Source organism: Diceros bicornis, chromosome 17 (assembly GCF_020826845.1).
Source record: "Diceros bicornis minor isolate mBicDic1 chromosome 17, mDicBic1.mat.cur, whole genome shotgun sequence".
NCBI classification, from domain to species: Eukaryota; Metazoa; Chordata; class Mammalia; order Perissodactyla; family Rhinocerotidae; genus Diceros; species Diceros bicornis.
Genome location: NC_080756.1, coordinates 25,362,499 through 25,389,103, shown reverse-complemented (window position 1 = coordinate 25,389,103; position 26,605 = coordinate 25,362,499). Strand labels below are relative to the sequence as shown.

The following is a 26,605-nucleotide window of genomic DNA, read 5'->3' as shown; positions in this document are numbered from 1 at the left end:
TTTAAAGGGGCAGGCTCCCACTTAAAGAAACGCCTCACGCGAGACCTGGTATTTTTCACATTGTGGAGCCGCCTGGAGGCGCAAAGAGGAAGAGGAAGGCGGGGCGGGGGCGGGGCCTGAGGGCTGGCCACGCCCCTGTCCGGCCCTTCCCCGTGCGCTGGTGCCTCAGCGGCTGGCTTCTCCCGGCGGCGCCCCGCCCGCCCCCCGTGCCTCGCCCCTGGACAGGTGAGGGATTCCGGCCGTGCGCGCCGCCTTCACCGCGGGTGGTCCGAGGTCCGCGCCCCGGCCTCCGTCCCTCTGCCCCAGGGTTATTGAGGGACCGTCCCGGAAGGAAAATCGCCTTCTTATCTTCAAAGGGAGAGAAGTTCGAGAGGAAGTAGGTGGCGTGGGCAGAGCTTGCCCCGGGATAAAGACTTGGGTGGGTGCCTGGGGATCAGAAAGTGAGTGGGACCTGCGGAGGAAGCTGGGGCATGGGGAGGCGTCCCCCAGCCGTCGGTCCAGCCAGCCCCATCGGACCTCGCCTCAAGTTTCTCAACTCCCAGGCGGTGTGTTCCGAGAACCCGTTTACGAAATGAAATCTCTTTTCCTGAGAACCAGGAAGTGAGGCCAGCAGCCGGCAGAGATGCGGCGTGGAAAGCATTCTGATCCTCCACGAGACTCTAATTAGCTTGTTCTCCGGCTTCCAAGCTTCGAGGAAATTAGAAAGTGGAGAGGGGGTGTAAGGATTAGATAAATGCATTATCAGAGGGGAAAGTCTATCTGACAGCCTGGAAGCAAGAGAAGAAACAAAGGGATGAAAAGCAGACCTTGAGAAAGGGAGAAAGCATTTTAGCCATTTAGAATGGGAACAAATAGTTCTGTTAGTGCCTCAAAAACGTATGTGCCCAAGGAGCCCTGAGAGCAGAGAGTATTGAAATCTGCCTTTTCTCTTTCTGGGGATAATCCTTGAAGAGATCTGTCAGAAAGTTCCTATTTCTTTTATTCTCCTGTTTGCATGCTAAGCATTCTTTTGAAGTTTGGTTCTACCTGTCCAAACCGAGCTCCTGATCTTCCAGGCCAAACTTACTCCTTCCATAGTCTTCTCCATCTCAGTAAATGTCAGGAAACTTGTTCAGACCAAAAACTTTAGTGCCATCTCCTCACTCTTCACATCAGCACATAGGATTCTATTTGCTCTACCTCAGAAAATATCCAGCATCCTAGGACTTGGCGCCTTCTCTGGTCCAAGCCGCCAGCACCTCCTGCCTGGATTATTGGTGTGCTCTGCTAGTTGGTCGCTCTTCCTGCTTCTCTGCCCTTCCTCCAATATCCACTATTCTCTGCAGCAGCCCCAGTGTCTTTTTAAGACATAAGTATAGAGCATGTGTCTCCTCTTCTCGAAACCTCCACTGTCTTCTCATCTCATCTCATCTCACCTCATCTCATCTCATCTCACTCTTCAACATCTCACTCATAAACAAAGTCAATACAAAGGTTATAAAGACTTAGTATACCTGGCCCCATTACCTCTCATCTTATCTGCTACTTTTCTGCTCCCTCCTCTCCAGTCTTACTGTCTCTTTGCTGTTTCTCAATGGGCCCACTTCAGACCCTTGCATTTACTGTTTCTTTTGCCCAGAAACTTTTCCCACAGATATCCCAGTGGCTGGCTTTCTCATCCCTCAAACTTTTAATCAAATGACACCTTCTTATTGAGTCCTACTCTGACTACCCTATTTAAAACTGAAACCCCCTTTTCTGTTTATTTTTTTTCCATTCCAGGTGGCACCATCTAACATACTATGGAATTTATTTGTTTATTGCCTCTCTTTCTCTATTAGAATATAAGCTCTATGAGTTCAGTTATTTTTTTTCTTATTTTCCTAACGCTTTATCTCCAGGGATCAATATTTGGCACAAAGCAGAAACCCAGTAAATATTTGATGAATGAATAATATTCTTTAATATATCCAAAGCATTTTAAATTACTTGCCATTGAGTTAAATCAATGTCTAAGAGTGATGTGTTTTGTTTAATTTATGGCATACCAGCTCGTATCCCCATTTGAGAGGGGCAGCCCTATATAATTTAATAGATCTGGAAGATATCACCAGCTTTTCTTCATAGTGATGATGTTGAGTTGTCCAAAAATAAAGATTAATGGTTTTCCAGCATATTTTGCTTAAGAAAGCATCAGAGTGAATAAGGTATTTTAGGGAGGTTGTAGACGTATTGAACATATTATGCTCTATAAAGTAAGACTCCCAATATCTGAAACGCTTAGCTATAGTCTCAGACCTCTTATTTCCACTTTCTCAGTAGCCCCTCACCACTATTCTGAAAATTGAGCTTAAATACAACTCTGCACGTTTCTGTTTTTAAAATGTGACTTAAGAATAACTTCTGCCATAGAATAATCATCGCTACATTTTATTTTGATCACCTATTGTGGACAGGATTAGGCCCTTCCAGTTTGTTGATTTTAAATCTTACAGCACCTCTTAGCTGTTACCATCTCTCTTTTTCAGATGAAGAAACCAAGGTCCGGAGATACTGAATCATTGACCGTGGTCACAGGTAGTTTGTGAAAGAGATGTATTAGCATGCAGTCCCGTGCAACCTCAAAGTCCATCTCCCCTGCACCCCTGTACACTCTCTTCCTCTGATCAGAGTGATAATGAAGCACAATCTTAAAAATGTGTTAATTTACTTGAATAGAATTTTTTGAATTCCTATTTTGGGCACAGTACTTTGAGAACATGCATATGAGTGGGAAGGTGCTGGGTTCTACAAGCAGACACTGGTTTAAGTATATTTCTCAATTATTACCTTACCTTATATTCTTCTCTGAGTTGTCTTTGAAAATATCAGTGGTTTTGTCTACTATGAGAATTAATGGTATGAGAAAACAGTCATGGAGATTTTTATTTGTTTATTTGTAAGCAATAGATCCTGTTCCACTTCTATTAATCCTAAGTGCACTAAAGTAAAATTTTGAACACTTTGAAAGAGGTGACACTTTTTATGTTTTTTCTACACAAATAATTTATTTTCATTATTGAAAATGCAAAAAAGCAAATGAAAACAAAACCACCATAAAAATCACTATCAAGAGATAACCACGGTTAATATTTTGGTGTATGTTCTTCCAAATATGTGTTGGTGGTAATATATGAATGTATGTTTAAAGTAAGATTTTAAATTCTGAGATTTAGAACTTCCAGGCATATATGTATGGAGGAGTTGTTAGAAGGCCTTCCTTGTCTTGGTATCCCTATGTCATCACCTCTGCTAGAAATCTGGGTTCAAGAGAGTTATAGAAGAGGTTTCCTTCTGTTCAAGGCTGACCCCTTCACCTATACTCTACTCGTTATCCCTTTTGTATCCTCAACCAAGCTAAAGTCTTAAAACAGACCTTAAATCAGCAGTCCTCTGCGGGTGGTTGGGGTCCCCAAGTCTCTTTCAAGAGGTTCATAAAGTCAAAATCACATATGAATAAAAGACTCATTCTGCATGCAATGGATTTTAATGTGACAAAATTCACTGATATGGTTTCAGATTCCATATTGCAGCTAATTTTTAGGAAGTTATCTCTTGTCAAGTTTTAGTGTAGTATCGAAGAGAAATATCCACTACGTTGTGAAAAGGCTATTAAAATACTCCTCCCTATTCCAACTGTATGTCTGTGTGAAACTGGATTTTCTCCTTATACCTCAACCAAAACAATATATTGCAGTACATTGAATGCAGAAGCAGATGAGAATCCAGCTGTCTTCTATTAAGTTAAACATTAAAGAGATTTGCAAAACTGTAAAACAATATCACTCTTAATTTTTTTGGAAAATCTAGTTTTTTTTTAAAAATATATATGCTAACATAGTACATTTATTTTTAAATGAATGAATAAGTAATTTTCAAATTTCTCAGTGTCAATTTATAATATGGTAAATATTGGTAGGTACAACCAACATAAACAAAAGCTCTTTGGAGTCCACAATAATTTTTAAGAGTTTAAAGGGTATGAAGATCAAGTTTGAGAACTGCTGCCTTCTCTCTCTCTCTCTCTCTCTCTCTTTCTCTTATCTTTCACTCTCTCTTTCTTTTCTTCCCTTCATAGCCAGACTTCTTGGAAAGCGCATTTCTACCATTCAATCACTGCTCCACTAAAACTGTTCATAAGTCACCCAGTGGCCTTCTGGTTTCCAACCTCTCTGAGTCTTTTATACCAACCTATCCCCCATTCTAGAAATCTCTGATATGCTACTGTCCTGGTTTTCTTTTTACCTCCATGACTTATCAATACTTTTTAAAGGTCCTCCTTTCTTTCCATTTCTTCACATTCTATATATTTCTAACAGGCAGCCTCCTACTTACTTGTTGCTTCAGCCAACTATTCATGTATGAATAGATGAGAATGCTCACATAGCAAACATTCTTTATCTTAACCTCTTCTCCTAAGCTCCAGACCATCTGTCTAGCTACTTAGTGCCAACTCCCGCAGATGGTGCCACAGGTAGATATTTCACCTTTAACGTGACCAGAACTGAATGCTTTATTTACTCTATCATCTGCCTAATTCCCCAAGCCAAAAAAGCCAGGGATCAGCTTCTTTTTTTCCCTCACTCTACTTTCCCTCTAATATCTGATCTTTCATGAAGTTATTTTGATTTGGCCTCCTAAATCTTTGAATCTCTTTATTCTCCATTCCCCGACCGTATACTTTTTTCAGGCTTTCATTTCTGCTCACCTAGATTGTTGCAAAATTTTCAAACTGGTCTCCTTGCCTCAATATACATCCCTTCAATTTTTTATCGAGAGGAATCCACTTAACCATATAAGATCACGTAACACCTTTCCTTAAAGTCCTGAAATGACTACTCCGTAACTTGTAGTATAAAGTTTAAATTCCTTGTCTTAGTGTATGAGGCACATGATGATTTGGCCCTGCCTACCACTCCAGTCTCATCTCTTTTTACTTAATGACATGCATCCTATGGTCCAGCCACAGCAAACTCCTTGCCTGAGCCTGCCTAATTCATGCTCTCCCTTGCTATTCCTCGTGCCTGGAATTTCCTTTTGGGTTTATCCTCATTCCTTTTCACCCGTCCTTCCAACCTCACACACCACCCAAATCTATCTTGATATACCTTCTTCAGATTGCCTCGGCTTGATGCTCCTTCTCTGGGCTGCATAGCACACTACACACACCTCTTGTAACATTTATCACTCATTGTAATTATACCTCCCGCTAGACTAAGAATCTTGAAAACAAAGATTTTTCCTTCTCTATAGCTCCCATCACTTAGTACAAATCCTGACGTAAATGTTTTTTGAATGTATGAATGAATAAAAGGAAATGACTTGTCTTTCTAGAAAAGAGAATGACATGAACAATGCCATTTTGAGCTATAGAAGCAGGGACATATGGCATGAATTTTGGAGTCAGATATGGGTTCAAGTCCTAGCTCTCTCACTTACTACCTTTGTGAAATAGAGATGATAAAACTTCCTTAGTCGCTCTGAGGACTAAGTGAAATATGTAAATCACCTAGCATGGTACTGGGCAAGAAATTCATTCATTCTTAACACTTAACAACACCAATATCTACCATGTGCTAGTCACTAGTTATATATTAATGAATAAAATGAGCATAGTCCCTGAACTCATGGAGTTTATAGTCTAATGGGGGAGATAGTAAACAAGTAAACAAATAAATATATGATTACAAATACATTGTGCTGTGATGAAAGATAATTAGGTTGAGGGTAGATAGACCTACTTAGATGATGGTCAAAGAAGGCCAAAGAGAAGAGAATACTAATATAGAGGCCTAGGATACAGGGAGACTTTTTCTTCTTAGTCTTTTATAGCTTCTGAATTGTATACTACATAAATATATTCTTTACTCCAAAAATTAATTACATTGCATTTTAAAAATAAAAATATATTGGGAAACGGGAGAATAATTGACAGAAGACTATCTGAATCTATTTGTCTTGAGTAATTAGAAGGATAGATCACCAGCTGCTGAGAATGAGGGACATAGAGATCAAATAAAACCATGGACAATGAATGAAGACGAGTAAAAGGATTAACAGCAGTACTGAAGGCCCAGTGGAAAGGGGATGCCCCTAAATTTGTACTCAGACCAGTCTGCTCTGTTATCTAGGTCTCCACAGCTGTATTCAGCAGCACTGGTGTACAAGTAAAATTGTGAGATTTATCCCTGACTGCAGCTCTCCAGGGTGGAGTAGCAGAAGAAAAAGGAGACCGAGGACGTAAAGGTTCTGTCTAAAGAGTGGTTAAAGTGGTGAACCACAGGGTTTGGTTTAGTAGGGCATGAATTGTGATCAGGCAAGTCTGATGAACTCAAAAAATGTGGAGGAATCAAGGAAGAGCATGTTATATGAAAAGTTGGTGGATAGACCATATCTTTTCATTGTATACAAAATTATTTTAGGACATATTTTTTTTTTTACTTCTGCCAAAGAATGTTCTATAAATGTTTGAAAGTAAATAAATACTGATTGAGAAAAATATTTTAAATTGAAAAATAAATCTTTTATTAATAGATTTGGTTCCAAAATATGTTCACAGGAACTTCTCTGAAAAAGTAAAGTTTTTGCTCCTTTGTGTAAATTTCACTCGGAAAATGTCAGTATCAGAAAAAAAAATTATTCGATTTTTTATTGATATTTATAGGTGGAGAAAGCAAGCAAGCCCAGAGGACAGTTAGATAAATAAACTATAATTTTAATTTTTTTCTTAGGATATCAACTAACTGACTTCGGAGTGTTCCTTTATTATGGCGTAATCAGTTGCCAGCATTTCATATGTTATAGCAAAGTGTAATGTATAAGCTTACAGATGTCACTGCTAAAACTACTGTAAAATTTTAACGAGAACTTTCTATATTTTAGGAATAGAAGATGAACAAACCCATAACACCATCAACATATGTGCGCTACCTCAGTGTTGGACTAATTAGGAAGCTGTCAGATTTTATTGATCCTCAAGAAGGATGGAAGAAGTTAGCAGTAGCTATTAAAAAACCATCTGGTGATGACAGATACAATCAGTTTCACATAAGGTAACATAGAAAATTCTTTTTCTTTTTAAATTCTTATATCACAATCTAGAATGATTAATAGGTATAAATACTGTCTAATATTGCCGTTCAGAAAGTAAGCCTCTCTTCAGCAGAGATAATAGTAATCAATAACTTCTTTTTTTTGGAAATTTTTGCTTCATTCTCCAATATATCAGCTGGGCTAATATTGTGATCTTGCAAATAAGTTTTTGGGTTAGAATCAACATTCCCACTTTTACTCTAATTCTCTGTTTGGCACGCCAAATACAGTTCACTCTGCCTTACACTTATCATTTCCAGATTGAAGTAACATAAGAATATGATAAGAATCTCTAGCAAACTTCTGAAGCTTAAATTTCTGAGAGTGTGTAACTCTAATTCACTTTAGCAGTGTATTTTGGGAATTCTTCAAATTGACATTTTAAAGTTGCTTGCAAATGTACACATCTATAACCAGAATTTAGTTCTTAGCCAGGATTTTTCAACACTATCTTCAGATAATTTCCATTCTTTTTCTCTATTTGTCTATGCTTGATTTGGTGTAAAATGTAAGTCCAGATTTTATTTTTGTCAGTTATTTCAGCCCAAACCTATGTCAAGATCTCTCTCTGGAAGCAAGAGGAAAAGAAATTTATTGGTGATTTTCAGCATTAACCTGATAAAGAACCTAAAGCCTTAGCTCCCATATTAGTCCTTCCAGGAAATGTTTCCTCATATGAAGGATGAACATCTTAAATTGCTTGGAAGAAGCTTAAGTTTAAACCTTGAAAGCCAATTTTTGAAGATAGTTTGTTGATATTATTATTAAAAACTTTTGGAGGATAGTTGAGGCAATGGTGGTGGGGAGAGAGAGCTCTTTTTTACAGAATAACGGCAGCAAATAATTATTGAAAGAATGATTGAGTTAGAAAGTTGCCAATTTACAACTACTGATGAGCAATTGATTCACACAAGGCTAAAACCACGAGGTGAAGGGTCATTGATGAACAAGATATGCACAAGATTTCAAAGGATCATCCACAGTTACATATGAATTGTGAAGAGGAAAGGTACTTTTATTGAGAAAAAAATCTGAAGTATAACTGCATACCCAAGTAATCAAATTTTGTGTCATCAATAATGGTACAATCTGCCATTATGTACCTCTAGATGTGGTGCCATGGGAAGGACACACTGTCACCTATGTAGTGTCCTTACCAAAAATTTTTAACCTGAATTTAATCATGAGAAAGTGTCAGACAAATGTCAACTGTGAGACATTCTACAAACATCTGGCCTACACCCCGAAGCTCACACAGAGACAGAGAGGGAGAGGGCGAGAGCACAAACATGGCCAAATAGTATCAATTGGTCAATTGGTGAATCTAGGTGAAGGATAAATGGTTGTTCATGGTATTATTCTTTCAACTTTTCTGTAGGTTTGAAATTTTCAAAATAAAAAATTTGGAGGAAAAACATAAAAAACTATATTGTTTACATTTTTAAATGTCACTTTTCGAAACTAATTTTGAAAGAAATGGGAATGAAAAACTGATCTGTGTTTTTTTTCTTCGATTTAACTGAAATATAGTTAAGATCAAAGGAATAATTGTCCAAGTTTGTATATATTATGTTTCTTTAAGCAGGCTGGTTTCTAGCCGAGTTAATGAGTCATGTAGGGAAGTAATATAGCTTAGTAGGTTGAGAGCACACTCTTACATTAAGTGAGATCTGAATTTGGATCTCAATTTGGATACAGCTCATTGGTCATTGGCTGTGTAGCTATGGGCTGGTTACTTTACCTCTCCATGCATAGCTTTCTCATTAGTAAATTAGTATGATATTCATAGTATCTTCAAGGATTAAATGAGTTCATGTGTGTGCATCCTGTAGCCCACTGAGCAAATACTCAGTCAGTTCTCATTATATATTAACTCATGTTATTATTAGCTTCAGCATCTTTTTCCTTCTGCCTATCTTTCCTGTGCTCGGTAATTCTTGCTGGCTCTCTTGCTCTCCCTTTCCTTTAATATTACAGGAGGTGCTGTGGGTGAGACGGGGGCAGGGGGGAATAATTCCTATGTTAACCATTTACATACTAATTTTGTTTCTTTGTTACTTGCTTTTAAGGAGATTTGAAGCATTAATTCAAACTGGAAAAAGTCCGACTTGTGAATTACTGTTTGACTGGGGAACCACAAATTGCACAGTCGGTGATCTTGTGGATCTTTTGGTCCAAAATGAGTTTTTTGCCCCTGCGAGTCTTTTGCTACCAGGTAAGCTGAGTGTGACTAGGGCATCAACAATTAGGGTGGAAAGACAAGTGGTGAAAAAGGAACGTTTCGTCTTAGTCTTCCTTTTTTCTCATAGTAGATGAACCTTACATTTGAGACTCCTTTTCATTCTGTCAGCTCTTTTCAACTCTTTAACAAGCAGCCCAGACATAGCACATGGCGGACTTGCTGCTGAGGAGATGGAGACTTCGTGATTGAGTCTGATCCCACGAATTAAGTCAGGTGGTTTTGTGCCAATATGAAATTTAGAAGAATGGAAATTATTGGTTTTTTTGAGCTCTCACTTTTTTTCACTCTCAACTTCCACCCCAATGGGACTCTGTGATCACGATTTCCTTATGTTGTATTCTGGTGGGTTAGTGTCTGGTTACCTCAGAACCTTACTTTTTTCACTTTGATGACATTTGCAACACTGGTTCTCACCCTTCAGTGTGCATAAGAATCACCTGGGGTTCTTGTTAAATGTGGAGCTTCCTGGTCTCTATTCCAGACCTCATTATCAGAATTCTGGACTTGGGTTCAAAGTTTATGTTTATAAACAAGTACTTCAGTGCTTCTGATGCAGGCGGCTCATGGACCCCTTTCTGAAAACACTGTCTTACCCTCTCTACCCATCTTTATCCAAACACAGATTCTAACCAGGTAGCTTCTTGTGTGCTGTGAGAATATGGGGCTAACATGTGGAAACTGGAATGGTGTTAAATGAACCTAGTTTCTAGTTTAACTTTTTCACAAACACTTTTTCTTTTTTTTTTTTTTTTAAAGATTTATTTATTTATTCCCCCCCCGCCAAAGCCCCAGTAGATAGTTGTATGTCATAGCTGCACAGCCTTCTAGTTGCTGTATGTGGGACGCGGCCTCAGCATGGCCAGAGAACCGGTGCGTCAGTGCACGCCCGGGATCCGAACCCGGGCCGCCAGCAGCGGAGCGCGCGCACCCAACTGCTAAGCCACGGGGCCGGCCCCACAAACACTTTTTCTTATGGAAGGACAACTCATATCTAATTTTATTTGGCAGATGCTGTTCCCAAAACTGTTAATACGTTACCTCCTGAAGAAGCTGTAACAGTTCAGCAGACACAGATGCCTCTCTATGGCAAAGACAGGACATCTGCTTTACCTGTGCAGAATCTTGAACAAAACTATATGCCACCTGACTCCTCAAGTCTGGAAAATGGAAGTTTAGAAGGTAGTGATACACGTAAGTAACATTTGCAGTGCTTTCCACTATTGGTTTGTCATTATGACCATCACTGCTTTAAAATAAATCTCTCCTTTTGTTTGTGCACACTGACAGTAGCTCTTTTGTGTTTTTTCCTCCTGATTATTAAGCACCATCTTCATTGTATTAGTCAGTGTGTTATCAATGAGTAGAGGCAGTAGGACATACAAATATCCACAGAAGCTATGAAAAAAATAAGTAAATATTTACATAACATGAAAGGGTCATTTTATTAAAAAAATAAGTGACCAGAGTTTTGGGTGGAGGATCACCAAAGAGAATTCTCAAGAGAGAGTTTAAAATTTGTATATATAAAAAATGGTTTTACTCTCTCCCATCATGCCTTATCCAAAGTTAGAAATATTGGCATATGTATAAAATATTCAAATTGAGAAAATACTGAAGTTATTAAAACGAATTTCTTTTTCATTGAAGCACTTTTTTCCCTATTTTATTGACCTTATAGGTTTTCACTGTTTTTCATTTTATGAATTGAAGAATGTCACAAATAACTTTGATGAACGACCCGTTTCTATTGGCGGTAACAAAATGGGAGAAGGAGGATTTGGAGTTGTGTATAAAGGATACGTGAACAACAGAACTGTAGCAGTGAAGAAGCTTGCAGCAGTAAGTTATTTTTTCAAGAATAAAAGGAATTAAAGGAAGAGTTGCTCCCTAGTATGCTATGTGTTTTAAATTAATCTTTAGGAAATATATTATTTCAGGGCATATTTTCTTTAAATAAACATCATTCTAGGCTGGTAGTTCTTAACATTTAAAAATGTGTTGAAAGCTATGGGTCCTATCCCTACAAAATTGTAGGTATGTACACATGCATACGATTATACGTATAATTTCATGAGATTCACAAAATAAAGTTTAGAAGCTGTGGTCTACACAGTGCTTCATGCACAGTCAAGATTAAAATGGTAAGATACTAAGAAACTTTTATAGAAATAACTTTCTCGTATTACTTTTCTCATTTAAAAATAAAGTTTAGAAAACATACAATAAGAAAAAAGACAGACAAATTTCTTCATGTGCTTTGTTCCCATTTTTATTGGCACGTTCATCATTTACTTATTGCTATGTTGTATTGTAGATCTGTCGTTACAATCTAAAAATATCAATACAATGCATATTTATGTGATAAAGATGGTTACCCTTTGTCGTATATTTTACAGGTTTTCTTTTTCTTTTTTCCTTCAAATTTTATGTTTTCTGTTACACTGAATTTTTTTTTTCAGAATGTTTTTGCAGTGAAGTCTCATATTATTTCATTTTGTTCCCACAAAAACTCAGTGAAGTTTATATGGTTATATGGTTTATATGGTTCTTTTCCTTCTACTGACCAGCCATGGGACCTTGCGCAAATCACTAATATTTCTAGTTCTCAGTTGCTCTATGAAATGGGGAGAATAATTTTAAAGCAGCATCAGCCAGATGGTCTTTTGCACCCTTTTCTAGCTTTAGGAGCCTTGGGGTTATTATACTGTATTATATTGTATATTATTTTATTTTTTCAGATGGTTGACATTAGCACTGAAGAACTGAAACAACAGTTTGATCAAGAAATAAAAGTAATGGCAAAGTAAGTTAATTTGTCAGTTTGGCAGAGTAGAAAGGAGCAGGACAAGGAGTAAGGGACCTGGTTTCTTATCCAGAGTGTGCCATGAACTAGTGATGTTTTCAAATATATAATAGTAAAGTAAAGAGTTTAGATAAGAGGAGATGAAAGAACTTTGACTCTGCAATTCTATGACTACATATACTCACATGCCTGTAGATTAAACAGCAGACATTATTTTAAATCGTAGTAAAGTTACATGGAATTTCAACTATCTTCCATTATCATGTTTTCTGCTCCCAGAATTCATGAGAGATAAATTGTAGAGATACAATAAAAAAGTATAGAATTATAGGCCCTTAGATATAAGTTAACACCCGTAAACCAGGAAAGTGTTATGTGCAAGAATGCTTAGAAGACATTGACCCAGTATGCTTGAAAATTGTTGGGCAGCATCGGGAGGAGTAGGAGAAACAAATCAGGAAATTTATTCTAATAATTTAGTGATTGATACTTGCGTATATATGATATCGCAGACACTGTGCAAAGTATTTTATGTGCATTGTCTCATTTAATCCTCGCAGTTGTTACAGCCTCTCCTCAACTTTTTTTTTTTTCTTACTGAGATTTAGAATCATTAAATAACTTGCCCAAGACCACATAACCAATTAATGTTAGAGCTGGGTTTCAAATCCAGATCTGTCTGATTCTGAGCTTGAACTTTTGATCTGAATTCTAATGGGATTTACCAATTTACACTCATCAGACCCTTTCCTATAAATCACTAATTCTAGTGGCTGAACCTCAAGAAAGAAAAATAAACTGGAATTAATTCATTCACAGTAAAAATAATGCACACTGATAAAAAAAATCAAAACTCTTTCAGGATTTGTTCTTCCTGCCCCTATCTCCACTCTCCAATCTTAAAGTAACTTGTTCAAAGTAGATAATCTGGGAAATACAAGAAAATATTTTTAAATTAATAAAAATCATCTCTTAAATATATCACTCAGAGATAACCATCGCTAATATTTTGAGGAACTTGCTTCATGATGTGTGTGTAGCATTTTTCCCATGTCTATAAAATAATTTTAAAACATTTTAAATTCTTGTTCCACATTCTGGCATATATGAGGATTGTATTTAATTTAACCATTACCTTACTCGGTATGTTTCTAATTTTCAATATTACAAATTAAAGCTCCTTTCAGTCTCTTTGTACATAACTCTTTAAATGCAGCTCTGCTTATTTCGTCAGTATAGATTATGGAAGAAGAATTACTGGTTCAGGATGCATGAACTTTTAAAGACTTTCCAAGTGTGTGTCCAGGTGGCTTTATAGATAAGTTATGGTAATTTATATTCCTACCAGCAACATTATTACAATTCAAACTTCACTGCTACCTCACCCCCATTGAATATTATTACAATTTTTTAGTAACTACCAATCTCTGGACCTTACTAGCAGAATGACCTTTGCTAAATTTCTTTAACTCTCTATTCATTAATTTTCTCATCAGAAAATGGGATAATAATAGTGCTTCCTTCATTAAGTAAGGATTAAATAAAACAAAGCAGGTAAATCAGTTACCACAGTGCCTTTTGTATAAACTCAGCAAGTGTTGGCGACTCATTTTTAAAATATGCCAATTTGGTGGAAAATGGAGCACTTCTCATTTTAATTCGTGCATCTTAACATATTTATGAAATTATACTGATTTCAAATCAAAGACTGATTTGAAATAATAAAATCCCAGAATTATAGATCATTTTGAATGAACAAAATGAGTCAGCACTTGGATGGTGTATTTCTAGGCTCTCTTATATTTGCTCATTTAATTCTCACAGCATCCATGTTACATCATAGATGTTATTATCCACATTTAGCAGGTAACGGAGCTGAGGCTCAGTGAGCTTGTTTAACTTGCCACAGTCACACCTCCAGGAGGTGGCAGAGCTGGACTTGCAACTTAGGACTTTGAAGTCCGAGCCCAGTTTTCTTTCTACTGTACCACAGATACCTGCAGTTTTGTTACACTTTAGCTCTCTTTAGTTTTATTATTCTCTAGTATATAAAGAAACTCAAATTAGGTTATAAATCATCAGATAGGATTAAAGATCAGAAATGAGTAAATTAGGTGTGATTAAAGATCAGATGTCTGTAAATCAGTGCTTTGGAATTGTCAGAGAATTCTTGAAGGGATTGTCATAAAAGTTTCAACGGATTCCTTGAAATCTTGTTTGTACTATCATTGAAAATTTTGGTCAACGAAGGTAAACATAAGCCTAGTCCTTAACCAAACTATCACAAGTTCCAATGATCTGAATTACTGAGCTTTCACTATAAAATAGAAGGAGGTTTTGCTTCTAATATTGATCAATATTGACTGAAAAGAGAACTGTTTGCAGAAAATTATAAATAGTTCTGATAAACACATACATAATATTATACTGATATATAGCATATAATTATTTTCTCGCTCTTTTTTCTGTTAAAGCTCTAAATTGAATAATTTTCAACCTACAGCTGAATATGTGTATGTATGTGTCATAATAATTCTGAGTGGAAAATTATTTATCACAGGTGTCAGCATGAAAACTTAGTAGAACTACTTGGTTTCTCAAGTGATGAAGATGACCTCTGCTTAGTATATGTTTACATGCCTAATGGTTCATTGCTAGACAGACTGTCTTGCTTGGTAAGATGTTTGGCTTTCCGTTTCTGTGTTGGAATACTAATATTACTTTGTGACAGGATCATTTAAACTGCATTAATCTTAATATTTTTCCTGCTCTATGAAAATTATACAGTTGATATGTAAACAACTGGGACTGCCATTCTATTAGGTGATAATCTAAAATGTAAAATTATCAGTCAAGGATAGACTTTGAAGATGCTCATATATCCTTTTATTGTCAAACAACAATTGCTAACCCCCATTTGATCTTATTTAGAGATTATTTTTTAACAACTTAAAAAAATGATAGTCTTAAATTCTTAGCAATATACTATCATTTTCAGAACTTGCTTAGAAAAATATTCTGTTATATATTTTCTATAGATTTTTTTATTCTCCTCTTTTTTTTTAATTGGTTTGTTTCTTACTCCATAAGGATAATACTCCACCACTGTCTTGGCACATGAGATGCAAGATTGCTCATGGTGCAGCTAATGGCATCAATTTTTTACATGAAAACCATCATATTCATAGAGATATTAAAAGGTAAATGCTGCTGTTAAAAAGCTTTCAGAAAACCATCTTTAAAGAATAACCTGCTCTCTCTTTCTATTCACTGTTCACGTGCATGTCTTAACCTAGAGCACTTCATGAAACTCCTCTCACTAAGGACATCTGGGGGCTGGCCCTGTGGCTTAGCGGTTGAGTGTGCACACTCGCTACTGGCAGCCCAGGTTCGGATTCCGGGCGCGCACCGACGCACCGCTTCTCCAGCCATGCTGAGGCCGCGTCCCACGTACAGCAACTAGAAGGATGTGCAGCTATGACATACGACCATCTACTGGGGCTTTGGGGAAAAAAAAAAGGAGGAGGATTGGCAATAGATGTTAGCTCAGAGCCGGTCTTCCTCATCAAAAAGAGGAGGATTAGCATGGATGTTAGCTCAGGGCTGATCTTCCTCACAAAAAAAAAAAAAGAAGACTAAGGACATCTGTATTCCAAACTCATTAACCTATTTTCAGTACTCATCCTACTTGACTTTTTTTTCTTAAATAGCATATCATTCTGTTCTTCTTGACCACTTTTGCCTTGTCAAAATTATTTTCCTTCTGATTTTCTGGATCACCAATCTTTTCTGAATCACTTTCATCCTGCATGGATAATTTTCAGTTCTCTTCCTTCTTAGGTATTTATTTAGTTAACGAATATTAATTGAGCGCCTACTATAGGCAAGGCGCTGTAGATGATAGAGTTAGCAAAAGTAGCATTTATGGAGTTTGACATCAATCAAATAATCACAAAATAATAATAGAACTTTAGTGTATAGTACATGGTATTTGGTATATAGTATTAGTATAAAGAAGAATTCCCTGGGGAAGTGATATTTAAGCAGAGATTCAAAGAATGAGCAGGAAATAAATAGGCACAATTTGAGGGCCGCTATATAAGATGGGGAGAAGAGCATCCTAGGCAGAAAGAACCGCATTTGTAAGAATGTTGAGAGGGAACATGGAAACATGATGAATTACAGGAAGTGACATAAGTGCAGGATGACTGAAGTGCAGAAATTGAAGGCATGATTGATGTGAGATAAAACTGTAGACACAGGCAGGGTGCTGAAGCCCTGTAGGACCTAATAGACCAAGTAAGGATTTTAGTTTTATCATAAGTGTATTGAAAAATTGTAAGTAGGAATGTGGCATCATATTTAAGATTTGAGAAGATCACTTTGACTCGAGTGTAGAGAATAGTTTGTAAGAAGGGGTAGTTAGGAGGCTTTCATAGAAGTCTTGGTGGTATCAGTTCTTGTGATGACAAGTGAGCAGATTTGAGAGATTAGGATGGCAGGACTTGCTGATGTCTTGGCTGCAGAGGGGTCAGGGAGAAGGAAGTGCCAGGAATGACTCCTGGCTCTATGGCTTCCAGAATTGCTTTCTGGAATGATTATCGCATGATTCACTTATATAGAAAGCACTGAAAGAGGACCAGGTTTGGGGTGGAGAATATGAGTTCTCACTTGTGCATGTTGTGTCTGAGGTTCATTTAAGATATGGAAGTGGAGATGTTAAACAGACAGTGTGATGTACAGATTTGGAGCTGAAAGAAGTCTGAGCTGAAGATATAAATGTGTATCTTACTTGCATATGGGTGATAATTGAAGAGCTGTCATATGACTGTATTCACTTAAGGAGAGATATAGATTAAGAGAAGGCCCCAAGATTTAGTCCTGAGGAACTATAAGACTTAATGGCCAAGTAGAAGAAAATGGTCCCCAAAAGGAATCCAAGAAGGTGGGTGCAAAAAGGTAAGATGAAAACCAGGAGTGTGTGGTGTCCCTAAAAACAAGAAAAGCAAATGTTTCCCAAGAGGGACTAATCAAAAAGTCAGTTGCTTTTTAGAGGTCAGGATGAGGACTGAAAAATAACCATTTGATTAGTGCCAGGAAGGTCATGAGTGACTCTATGGAGACCTACTTCCGTGTAGTAATTGGGTCAGGATTCAGGTTGTAGTTGAGGGGAGAGTGGGAGCTGGAGAACTGAGCTGTGAGTATAGACAAGTCCTTTAAGACGTTTAGCTATTGAAGAGTGATAGCTGGAAATAGATGTATCATTCAGGAAACTTTTTTGTTTTAAGATGGCAAAGACTTAAAGCATGCTTTTATGCCTGTGGGAAGAGGGAGATGATACAATAGAAGAGAGCAGTGAGATAATTGATAGAGTAAGGTTCCTGAGAATGTAGAGAGGAGTCCAAGTAGAGAGACTGGCCTTAGATAAGAGGAGAGACACCCTCTCCCATCCCTTACATACTGGTGTATTCCCTCACGTTCTTACCTCGCTGTCTCTTTTGTTTACCCTACATCCTCTTGCTGAGTGATGTTATGTTGACTTCAGTGCTATCTATATGTGGGTGACTCTCAAATCTGTATCATCAGCCTCCAATCCTATATTTTCAGTATCTCCATATCCAAAACATCTCACCTGGATGTCCCACGGCAGCCTTTAAGTTAACATATCAGAAATCAAACTCATTATCTCTTCCAACCCAAAGTCTTCCTCCAGTACTTCCTTCTTGATTGAATGAAGTTACTGGTCATACTGTCTCCCAAGCTAAAGACTTTCTCATACCCCATATCATACTAATTACAAAGTTCTATTGAGTGTGCCTCAAAATTCGCACCTCCTATTTCTACCCAGTGCTGTGCCTTTATTTAGATCCTCACTATCTCTGATTTGCTTTATTACAAACCTTCCTGGTCAACCGTCAACCAGTCTGTACCAGTCTCGTCTATTCACTACTACACTGCAAGTCAAGTCAGTCTGATAACATCAATTCCCTAGTATGAAAACTTTAGCTGGTATTCTGTTGCTCACAGGATAAAGTTCAAATTCTCTCCAAGTTCCATTGATGCCACTTTCTTGAACTTGACCAAGTATTTTTATGTTTTCATCACTTTGTACGTGTTTCTCCATTTGCCTGAAAAATGCCTTTCTTTCCCTCATTTAACCATCAACTTCTAATAATCTTTCAAGGCTAAGCACACTTTTTATCTTCTCTTTGAAATTTTCCCCAGTTCTTCCACGCAGGTGGTTGCTCTCTCAGCATTTTGTACCTAATATCACCATTATGTGGTTCTTATTGGGTTTTTAAAAATTATTCATATGCCTTTGTCACAGACAAGATTCAAAGATTCTCCCAATGCCCAGCACCGAGCTTAAATACTATAATATATAGGGAGTCCTCAATAAAGTGTTGTTGAATAAAATTACAAGTGTATGAATGAATGCATATAAGAAATGAATTATGACCTTTAACCATATTCTTTCCTCTTTGAAAGATTTCCGTTAGTACAGAAAAAAAAGAATAAAAAAATGAATAATTGAGATACTTCAGTTGGAAATTTGTCTTCAAATGAATTGAGAAATGTTAAGAATTAAGAATGGTGCTTTAGGAGACTTTGTGGGAAGTTACCATGTAATAAATTATTTGTAAAATAAGGAAAATATCTCACTAATATGGACAGTTTTATTTCATTTTTATTCTCCTAAAATCTTTCCTCAATAAACAAAGAGGGAAGAAAAACAATTATTTCTCTTTAATTTTAATCTGAATTCTAGATTTATTTACACAACTTTCAGGCTTTTTTTTTTTTTTTATAATTTTTATTTATTTATTTTTCCCCCAAAACCCCAGTAGATAGTTGTATGTCATAGCTGCACATCCTTCTAGTTGCTGTATGTGGGACGCGGCCTCAGCATGGCCGGAGAAGCGGTGCGTCGGTGCGTGCCCGGGATCCGAACCCGGGCCGCCAGCAGCGGAGCGCGAGCGCTTAACCGCTAAGCCACGGGGCCGGCCCACAACTTTCAGGCTTTTATGATGTATATTATAAAATGGTATACTCTAAATACATATGTACATGTATTCATATACTCATCTAAGGAACTGTTTGACTGACTTGGAAAGAAAAACAATTTTTTCTCTAAACTTTCAATTTTTTCAGTGCAAATATTTTACTAGACGAAAACTTTACAGCTAAAATATCTGACTTTGGGCTTGCACGGGCTTCTGAGAAGTTTGCCCAGACTGTCATGACTAGCAGAATTGTGGGAACAACAGCTTATATGGCACCTGAAGCTTTGCGAGGAGAAATAACACCCAAATCTGACATCTACAGCTTTGGTGTGGTAAGTTTCATGTATATAATTAGTAACAATAGTTGTTCTGGCTATAATTGGGAAATTGAAGTAGAATGTTTTGAATATACCTGTCTTGCTTAGCTCTTTTATTTAAAGATGTAAATTGTTCACTTCAACCTCTAGTTAAATGAGAAAGTTATAAAAACTCCCAATTTGTAAAACTTTTTGATTTCTGAAATTACTGCAAGAAATGATTTTTTTGCCACCCTATCCTCATGAATTAGTATGAAACTTAAATTAAATCAGTGTACAAAATAAATCATGTCATATGTACACAACTTTTGTGTCATATTTATAAAATGAAATTTTGTTTAAGGAAGTATGCTTTGGCATTTTCTGATCCACCAGTCTGTTCCTAATAACTTTTAAGATGGAGTGAGAGGTGTGTGGGGGTGATTGGAGAAATTGGGTGTTTCTTCATCTTATTTTCTCATATATGTTTCATATATGGAAATTTAACTTCATAACACTAAGGTGCAGGGTTGTAGGATATGCCAGTGGTTTAGAAAATAGCATTCTCCTAAGAGCCAGAGAAATTATTCTTGTGAAGGATCCTCTGCAAGACAGGAAACGGAGTGGGAGTTTCCAGCACACTTGTTGAGTGGAGCTGATTGTTTAGTAAGTTGCCATTAGGAAAGAACTACTATGGGGATGGGTGGGATCCGCGGTGTCCGGGAATGAGGGGTGGTGAGGAAAGACCACAGCTCGTGTTCTTTCCGCTTGAATGCCTAAAAGACATAATGCTGTGTGTGGAAATGATTGATCAGATTTCATAATCAAGATCCATATTCCTTCTAGTTTCTGTATGTTGTGTTGAATGTTATGTTAATGGAGTTTTTTTGTCTTCATAGGTTTTACTAGAAATAATAACAGGACTTCCAGCTGTGGATGAACACCGTGAACCTCAGTTATTGGTAATCGAAAGATTCATTTTTTCCAGTCCGTTTCTCTTTGCATTTATACTCTAAATTTACAAGGGTAAATTTGGCATCTAGAAATGTCGTTTTCTATGGGCAATCTTTCCACTGGCAATTACAGAGTGGCATATGGAAAGAATATCAAATATTTCTAATCTCAGCTCTGCCATCAAGTATTTGTGAAGCTTGGAAAAGTCACATGTATTCTATGTTCTAGTTTCTTTGTGGGTAAAAGTAGAATAGAACTATATGATTTCTGAGGTGTTCTCCAGTATATTTTTATTTTTTTGCTTTCAGGGTGATTCCTAATAGCCTTTTCAGCTCAGAGAGGAAAAACAACATGGCTTCCATTCAAATTTGTGTCAAAATAGAATTGCTAGTAAAATTCTCTATCCATTATATTATGAAGTATTTCATTTTTAAAGTTGTCATAGAAAACATTACCTAATTTGTTATATTAGGGATTCATCAACTATTATATAAATCAACAAAATAAATGCTAAAACTATAGGAAAATTATGCCATGCCCTTCTTTTCCTATATAGTAGATTTTAAGAACTTAGAGGATTTTTTTAATTAAATTAAAGATTTATGGAAATACCTACTATCATGTCCAAGTTTTTCTTAAAATTAGTTAAATAACTGCACTGACTTTATTCTAATTTACATGTTCTCATGGGACAAACCAGTGTGACAAGTTGAGACAATATGCACATACCGTATTATTTCCCTAGAATGGGGATTAGAAAGTCAAAAGGTATAATATATTTGTTCAAGAGCTTGGTGCCATACTCTTTTAAGAAAAGCCATAAGTAAAATATCTATGTATTATAATATTGCTGCAGGTGTCCCTTATAAAACTCTACGTTATAAAGCTTTCTGTGGTTTCTGGATATGTAGTAATGCATTACATGCTATATAATATTTCACATTAAAGTATATTTATAAAACATATTGTTGTAAAACATTATTATTTTCATCATATTTAGATTTTTTTTATTTTTATTTATTTATTTATTTTATTTTTTTGTGAGAAAGATCGGCCCTGAGCTAACATCTGCCAATCCTCCTCTTTTTTTTGCTGAGGAAGACTGGCCCTGGGCTAACATCCGTGCCCATCTTCCTCTACTTTATATGGGACGCCGCCACAGCATGGCTCGCCAAGCGGTGCGTCTCTGCGCACCCGGGATCCGAACCGGTGAACTCCGGGCCGCCGCAGCGGAGTGAGCGCACTTAACCGCTTGCGCCACCAGGCCAGCCCCATCATGTTTGGATTTTTTATAGTGGTACATAAAAAGTGAAGTTTTGTCTTTATCAAAGAAGTAAAATTCTCTGTTCATTTGTTGTTGGAGGTCAGGAAAGAAGCTTGGGCTGGAGATAACAGTTTTTGAGCCATTAGTGCACAGCCATAGATAAAGCTTTGGGTATGGATTGGATTATACAGAGAAAGTGTGTAGATTAAATATACAGGAGGACAATTTTTAAAAAAGGTATGAAGGACTAAAGAGGGAACCCAGTGTTTTACTACCTTCTAACTTGTGCTTTTTAAGCAAGGCCTACCTGTCTAAAGGCCTAAATTTTCCTTTCTTTTGCCTCAGACACTTTTCTCCTTCAGAATATTATAAAAGCCTCAAAACTTTGGCTTGAGTAAGGATGAACTACATAAAACATGGAATCCATCTCGGTCACCAGTTTTGTGCCTCATCATATCATAGTGAAAATCATAAAACTTCAGGGAAGATTATATTCTGTCACTTATTCTTAAGGTTTGAATATGGTATGACTATAAAGTAATAATATTTTAATATAAGTATAACTAAAAGAGAGTGATCTTTTAAAGAACGTTTATATCACTAGATTTTGCCCAAACACTTTCAAAATTCACCTTTTGGAAGAGTTTCGGGAGAGTTTACAATTGACCTCACATAAATAGTCTTTTCAATCTGTATTAGTTTCTTGGGGCTGCCATAAAAAATTTACCACAAAGAGGTTTAAAATGACAGAAATTTATTCTCGCATAGTTCTGGAAGCCAGAAGTCTGAAATCAAGGTATTGCAGGGCCACGTTCCCTCTTGGAGGCTCTAGGGGAGAATCTTTCCGTGCCTTTTCCAGCTTCTTGGTGGATGTTGACTTGTGGCCACATCACTCCAATCTCTGCCTCCATGGTCACATTGTCTTCTTCTCTGTGTCTGTTTTCTTCTCTTTCTTTCTCTTATACAGACACTTGTCATTGGATTTACAGCCTATCTGGGTAATCCAGGATGATCTCATCTCAAAATACTTCATTACATCTGCAAAGAACTTTTTCTCCAAATGAGTCGCATTCACATGTTCCGGGGATTAGGACATGGACATATCTTTTGGGGGGGCCACCACTCAACCCACTACACCATCCTAGTCCTACGCCTCTCTCCCTATTTGTTACTTTTTTCATGGCTCTGTCCCCTTTTTCCTCATCTGTCTTTCTCTTTGATTCAACAGTGTGAGTATCCATAGGGAAGTTTGGCTGTGCAGGGAGGGGGAGTCTGGGTCCAGAAATTGGAACTGCAGTATCAGAAGCACCTCAGAAAGCAGACCACCCTGTGCTGGCAGCCTAGTAAATGCTGCTAAGGGAACATGCTCAGTACCATAAATACAAAAATTAGAAAGCAAATGGCTGAAAGTATCTAGAAGGTATGTATGTATGTGTGTGTGTATGTATGTATGTATAAATAAATAGGGTTTCCCCCGTATGTCTTCAATTCTTAATAAGGTTATATAAGTAAAAAGTAAAATAAGAATATATGCTATTATGAAGTAGATTAAATAATTAGAATTTATATTCTGATTTCTTTCACTTTTATTTGAAACTCTTAAAGTTTTAACATTCATTTTACAGCTAGATATTAAAGAAGAAATTGAAGATGAAGAAAAGACGATTGAAGATTATATTGATAAGAAGATGAATGACGTTGATTCTACTTCTGTTGAAACTATGTACTCTGTTGCTAGTCAATGTCTCCATGAAAAGAAAAATAAGAGACCAGACATTAAGAAGGTATCAGTTTTTCACACTTATTTAAAAAGTGAAGGATGTGGGGTTCGTCATTTTTTTCCTAAGTGTACATTTCAAACCAACTATTTAATGCAGTTTTTTTGTTTTTCTCTTTCTTTCTTTATAAAAGGTTCAACAGCTGCTGCAAGAAATGACAGCTTCTTAAAACTTGACTGGAATAGACTCTTGGCTTTTTATATACAGCTATCTAACCATTTTTTAAACTAAATTTTTTTGTAAACATTCTTCTTTACCTTTTACAAGGCGGCATGATTGTGTAGAACCCCCAACATATAGAACAAACAAAAGTAGAATCTCTGTATCAACACTTAGCCCCACCTTCTTAGTGTCACCCTCAGTTCTTGGAGTAGTCCCTGAGACATCTCCTTGGAACCTCACCACAGTTTGAAAACAACAGGATTAGCAAAAAAAGGAGTACAGGACTATAGGGTGAAAAGACGCTGGGCTGAAGCCCGACTCCACTACTAGAATGCTCTAAAGCTCTGGGCAGTCTCTTAGCTGCTTTGAGCCTTGGTTTTTCACCTTTAATGTTAGACTAATATCTACTGTGCCTCTCTGACAGGTAGTCATGAAAATCAAATGATGCAAAATATGTACAAGCACTTTGTCACTTGTAAAGTGATATAAAATTTAAAGTTTATATAGACTATTATAAAATCCTGTTACAGTCATATTTTTATAGAATCATGTTCCCAGTAAACCAGATATGCCCTGATGATACTCCCATGATGATATGACCATTATTAGATTCTGTTATTTTTGCCATGTTAATGGTGAAATTGAAGGAATTTTGCAGATGCAGTTCAGGTCCCTAATCAGCTGACTTTGAGTATTAACAGGGAGACTGGGCTGGGTGGGCCTGACCTAATAAGGTGAGCTCTTAAAGAACTCTGAGAGATTCTCCTGTGGGCCTTGAAAAAGTAAGCTACTAAGCTGGCCACATTGGCTAAGACCTATGATTGGCCCACAGGAGGTGAGAGCTACCTTCCTGCTGTCAGCCAGCAAGAAAAGCTGGGATCTCTGTTGTACAACAACAAGAAACTAAATTCTTCTAACAACCTGAATTAGCTTAGAAGAGTGTTTCAAACTTCAGATAATACCATAACCCCAGCTGACACCTAAATTTTGGCCTTGTGAAACCCTCACTATCAAACCTAGCTGAGCTGTGCCTGGACTTCTGACATACAGAACTGTGAGATGATAAATGAGTTGCAATAAGCCACTAAATTTATGGTAAGTTCTTATGCAGCAATAGAAAATGGATACAGATATTCCCATGATGATTCTCCCATAGTGATATCCCGTCATGTTCACAGATTCTGCCCACACTCCAGGGGTGGGTGGGGATTATACAGAGTGTGTACATCAGGGAGTTGTAGTGTACTGATTTGCACTGGATTTCTCAATTTTCCTCAGTCCCTACTCGTCTGTTGTTTGTTTTACTACATGGAGTGAGAGACTTCTGGATAGTAGTGGTGAATTGATTTTTTTAAATAATTTTTAACTATTTCTCTTAAGTTTAAAATTCTCTATTGGTTTATATTATTTGAAAATTCATTTTACGGCTTTGGGTGAGCAGAAGGAAGTAATTTACGTAAGCATGAAAACTGGTTGATAGAAAAACTAATATGTATAGAAGGAATACTGATGTCTGCAATTATTCACTCATTCAATAACCTTGTGTCATTAGTTCTTTCATTAACACACCCACAACAGGAGTGTGTACAGTGAGTTAGAGTAGAAGAGGATCATCCTTTATATTGTATTGTTCAGACCTTCCTAAATGCTGTCCCAGGAAACAAAGATAGCATACCTTTCAAATCGCCTTTATAAACTAAGCAGAAAGAAACATTTGCTAGTTGAAAAGGAAGATAAATAAAATGACATCAAATTAATGTCAACAGGAACTCATAATTTGAGGCATGGTATGGTTTATAAGACTGAAAATAATTAAGTTATTTTAAAATGTAATGATAATTTATTTCTTGAAATAAAAGCATATATGTAAAATGGTATATATGTAGCTCTGATTAAAATTTTAAAAATGAGTAAACCATTTCATTGATTTTAAAAATTTTACAGTATAATTTGGTAGATGTTTCTGTACCATCAAATGGAATTGATATCAGATTTACCAAAATTAGGTATACCTTCCCTCTCAGGATATGACTGTACCTTAAGTCTTTTGAAGGCAACAATACAGTAAATCCAAGATTCCAAAGCACATGTTAGCTCCACTGTTTTTTCTCTTTGCCTGATGGTGTCAGAGTGTCCTGGACCTGTGAGCTTGTGTGACTCATTTAGCTGTGAGAATGAACAACAGAGGGGTTGTCCTCAGCTCGCACCTCAACAGGCCTTGCACTAAAGTTCTGAGAGGAATTGTGTTCAGGCTCTTTTTACTCAAGGCAGAGTTTAAAGGCCTGTGGTGACAACTAGTTGAAGCATTTTTTAACTTCATTTGGAATATGCTTCCCCCTTATCTTTTATAGAAAAAGAAAAAATTAAATGGATTTTTGAAAAAACTTTTGACAGAGGCTTTGCATGCTTTGATGGAAACTTTGGCAAACTTTGATGCAAACTTTTATTATTGCTTCCAGCAACTGATTGCGTAAACCAATGAGTAAGGACAGCATGGTTGAGAACCGCTGGCCCGCCCCATTTCCAGAAAGAACAATTGTTTTTCTTCCCATGTTACTGACCTGTTGGTTTGCTAGCTAGCCAACTAAAATTTTTTAATTCTAAGTTTCTCTCAACGTAATATGCTCTATGAGGAACAAGCAGGTAATAGGAATAATTAGTTAATGTTTTACTTTACTTTTCTGACATGATGATTAAGAGAAATTTAAGACTTTCTAAAACATTTATTGTTCTGTCTACTTTTTGGTTCTGTAGCCGTATAAAATGGCCATAGATCTCAGCTATCCATAGTCTTTCTTTTTTCCTCTTCCAAAATGAGCATATATTTTATTTTTTTCCAGCTTTATTGAGTTATAATTGACAAATAAAAGTTGTATATACTTAAGGTGTAAAAAGTGATGTTTTGATATACATATACATTGTGAAATGATTACCACAATCAAACTAATTAACACATTCATCACCTCGCATCATTACCTTTTTTGTTTCTATA

The 26,605-nt window shown here is 36.8% G+C and overlaps 1 protein-coding gene across 3 annotated transcripts; it reads left to right on the top strand.

Annotated features, from left to right (window-relative positions):
* The first annotated feature begins 139 nt into the window (after window positions 1-139).
* IRAK4 (interleukin 1 receptor associated kinase 4) lies at window positions 140-24,879 on the top strand. Of its 3 annotated transcripts, none has more exons than XM_058558472.1 (13): window positions 140-225; window positions 2,508-2,556; window positions 6,901-7,070; window positions 9,180-9,325; window positions 10,361-10,543; window positions 11,031-11,191; window positions 12,091-12,155; window positions 14,716-14,830; window positions 15,246-15,355; window positions 19,308-19,491; window positions 20,355-20,417; window positions 23,299-23,457; window positions 23,585-24,879. In XM_058558472.1, the coding sequence occupies exons 3-13, from the start codon at window positions 6,910-6,912 to the stop codon at window positions 23,618-23,620; spliced, it is 1,383 nt and encodes a 460-aa protein (XP_058414455.1). In that variant the 5' UTR covers window positions 140-225; window positions 2,508-2,556; window positions 6,901-6,909; the 3' UTR covers window positions 23,621-24,879. The 3 variants fall into 3 exon arrangements, with proteins under 3 accessions (XP_058414455.1, XP_058414456.1, XP_058414457.1); XM_058558473.1 differs by lacking the exon at window positions 140-225 and adding an exon at window positions 259-376; XM_058558474.1 differs by lacking the exons at window positions 140-225; window positions 2,508-2,556 and adding an exon at window positions 259-376.
* Window positions 24,880-26,605: the final 1,726 nt, after the last annotated feature.

Bases quoted from the DNA above. Each gene is read 5' to 3' on its own strand.
- IRAK4 (XM_058558472.1), top strand. From the start codon at position 6,910: ATGAACAAACCCATAACACCATCAACATATGTGCGCTACCTCAGTGTT. The intron at 9,326-10,360 runs GTAAGCTGAGTG...TTTATTTGGCAG, and splicing joins TGCGAGTCTTTTGCTACCAG to ATGCTGTTCCCAAAACTGTT. The intron at 15,356-19,307 runs GTAAATGCTGCT...CAATTTTTTCAG, and splicing joins ATTCATAGAGATATTAAAAG to TGCAAATATTTTACTAGACG.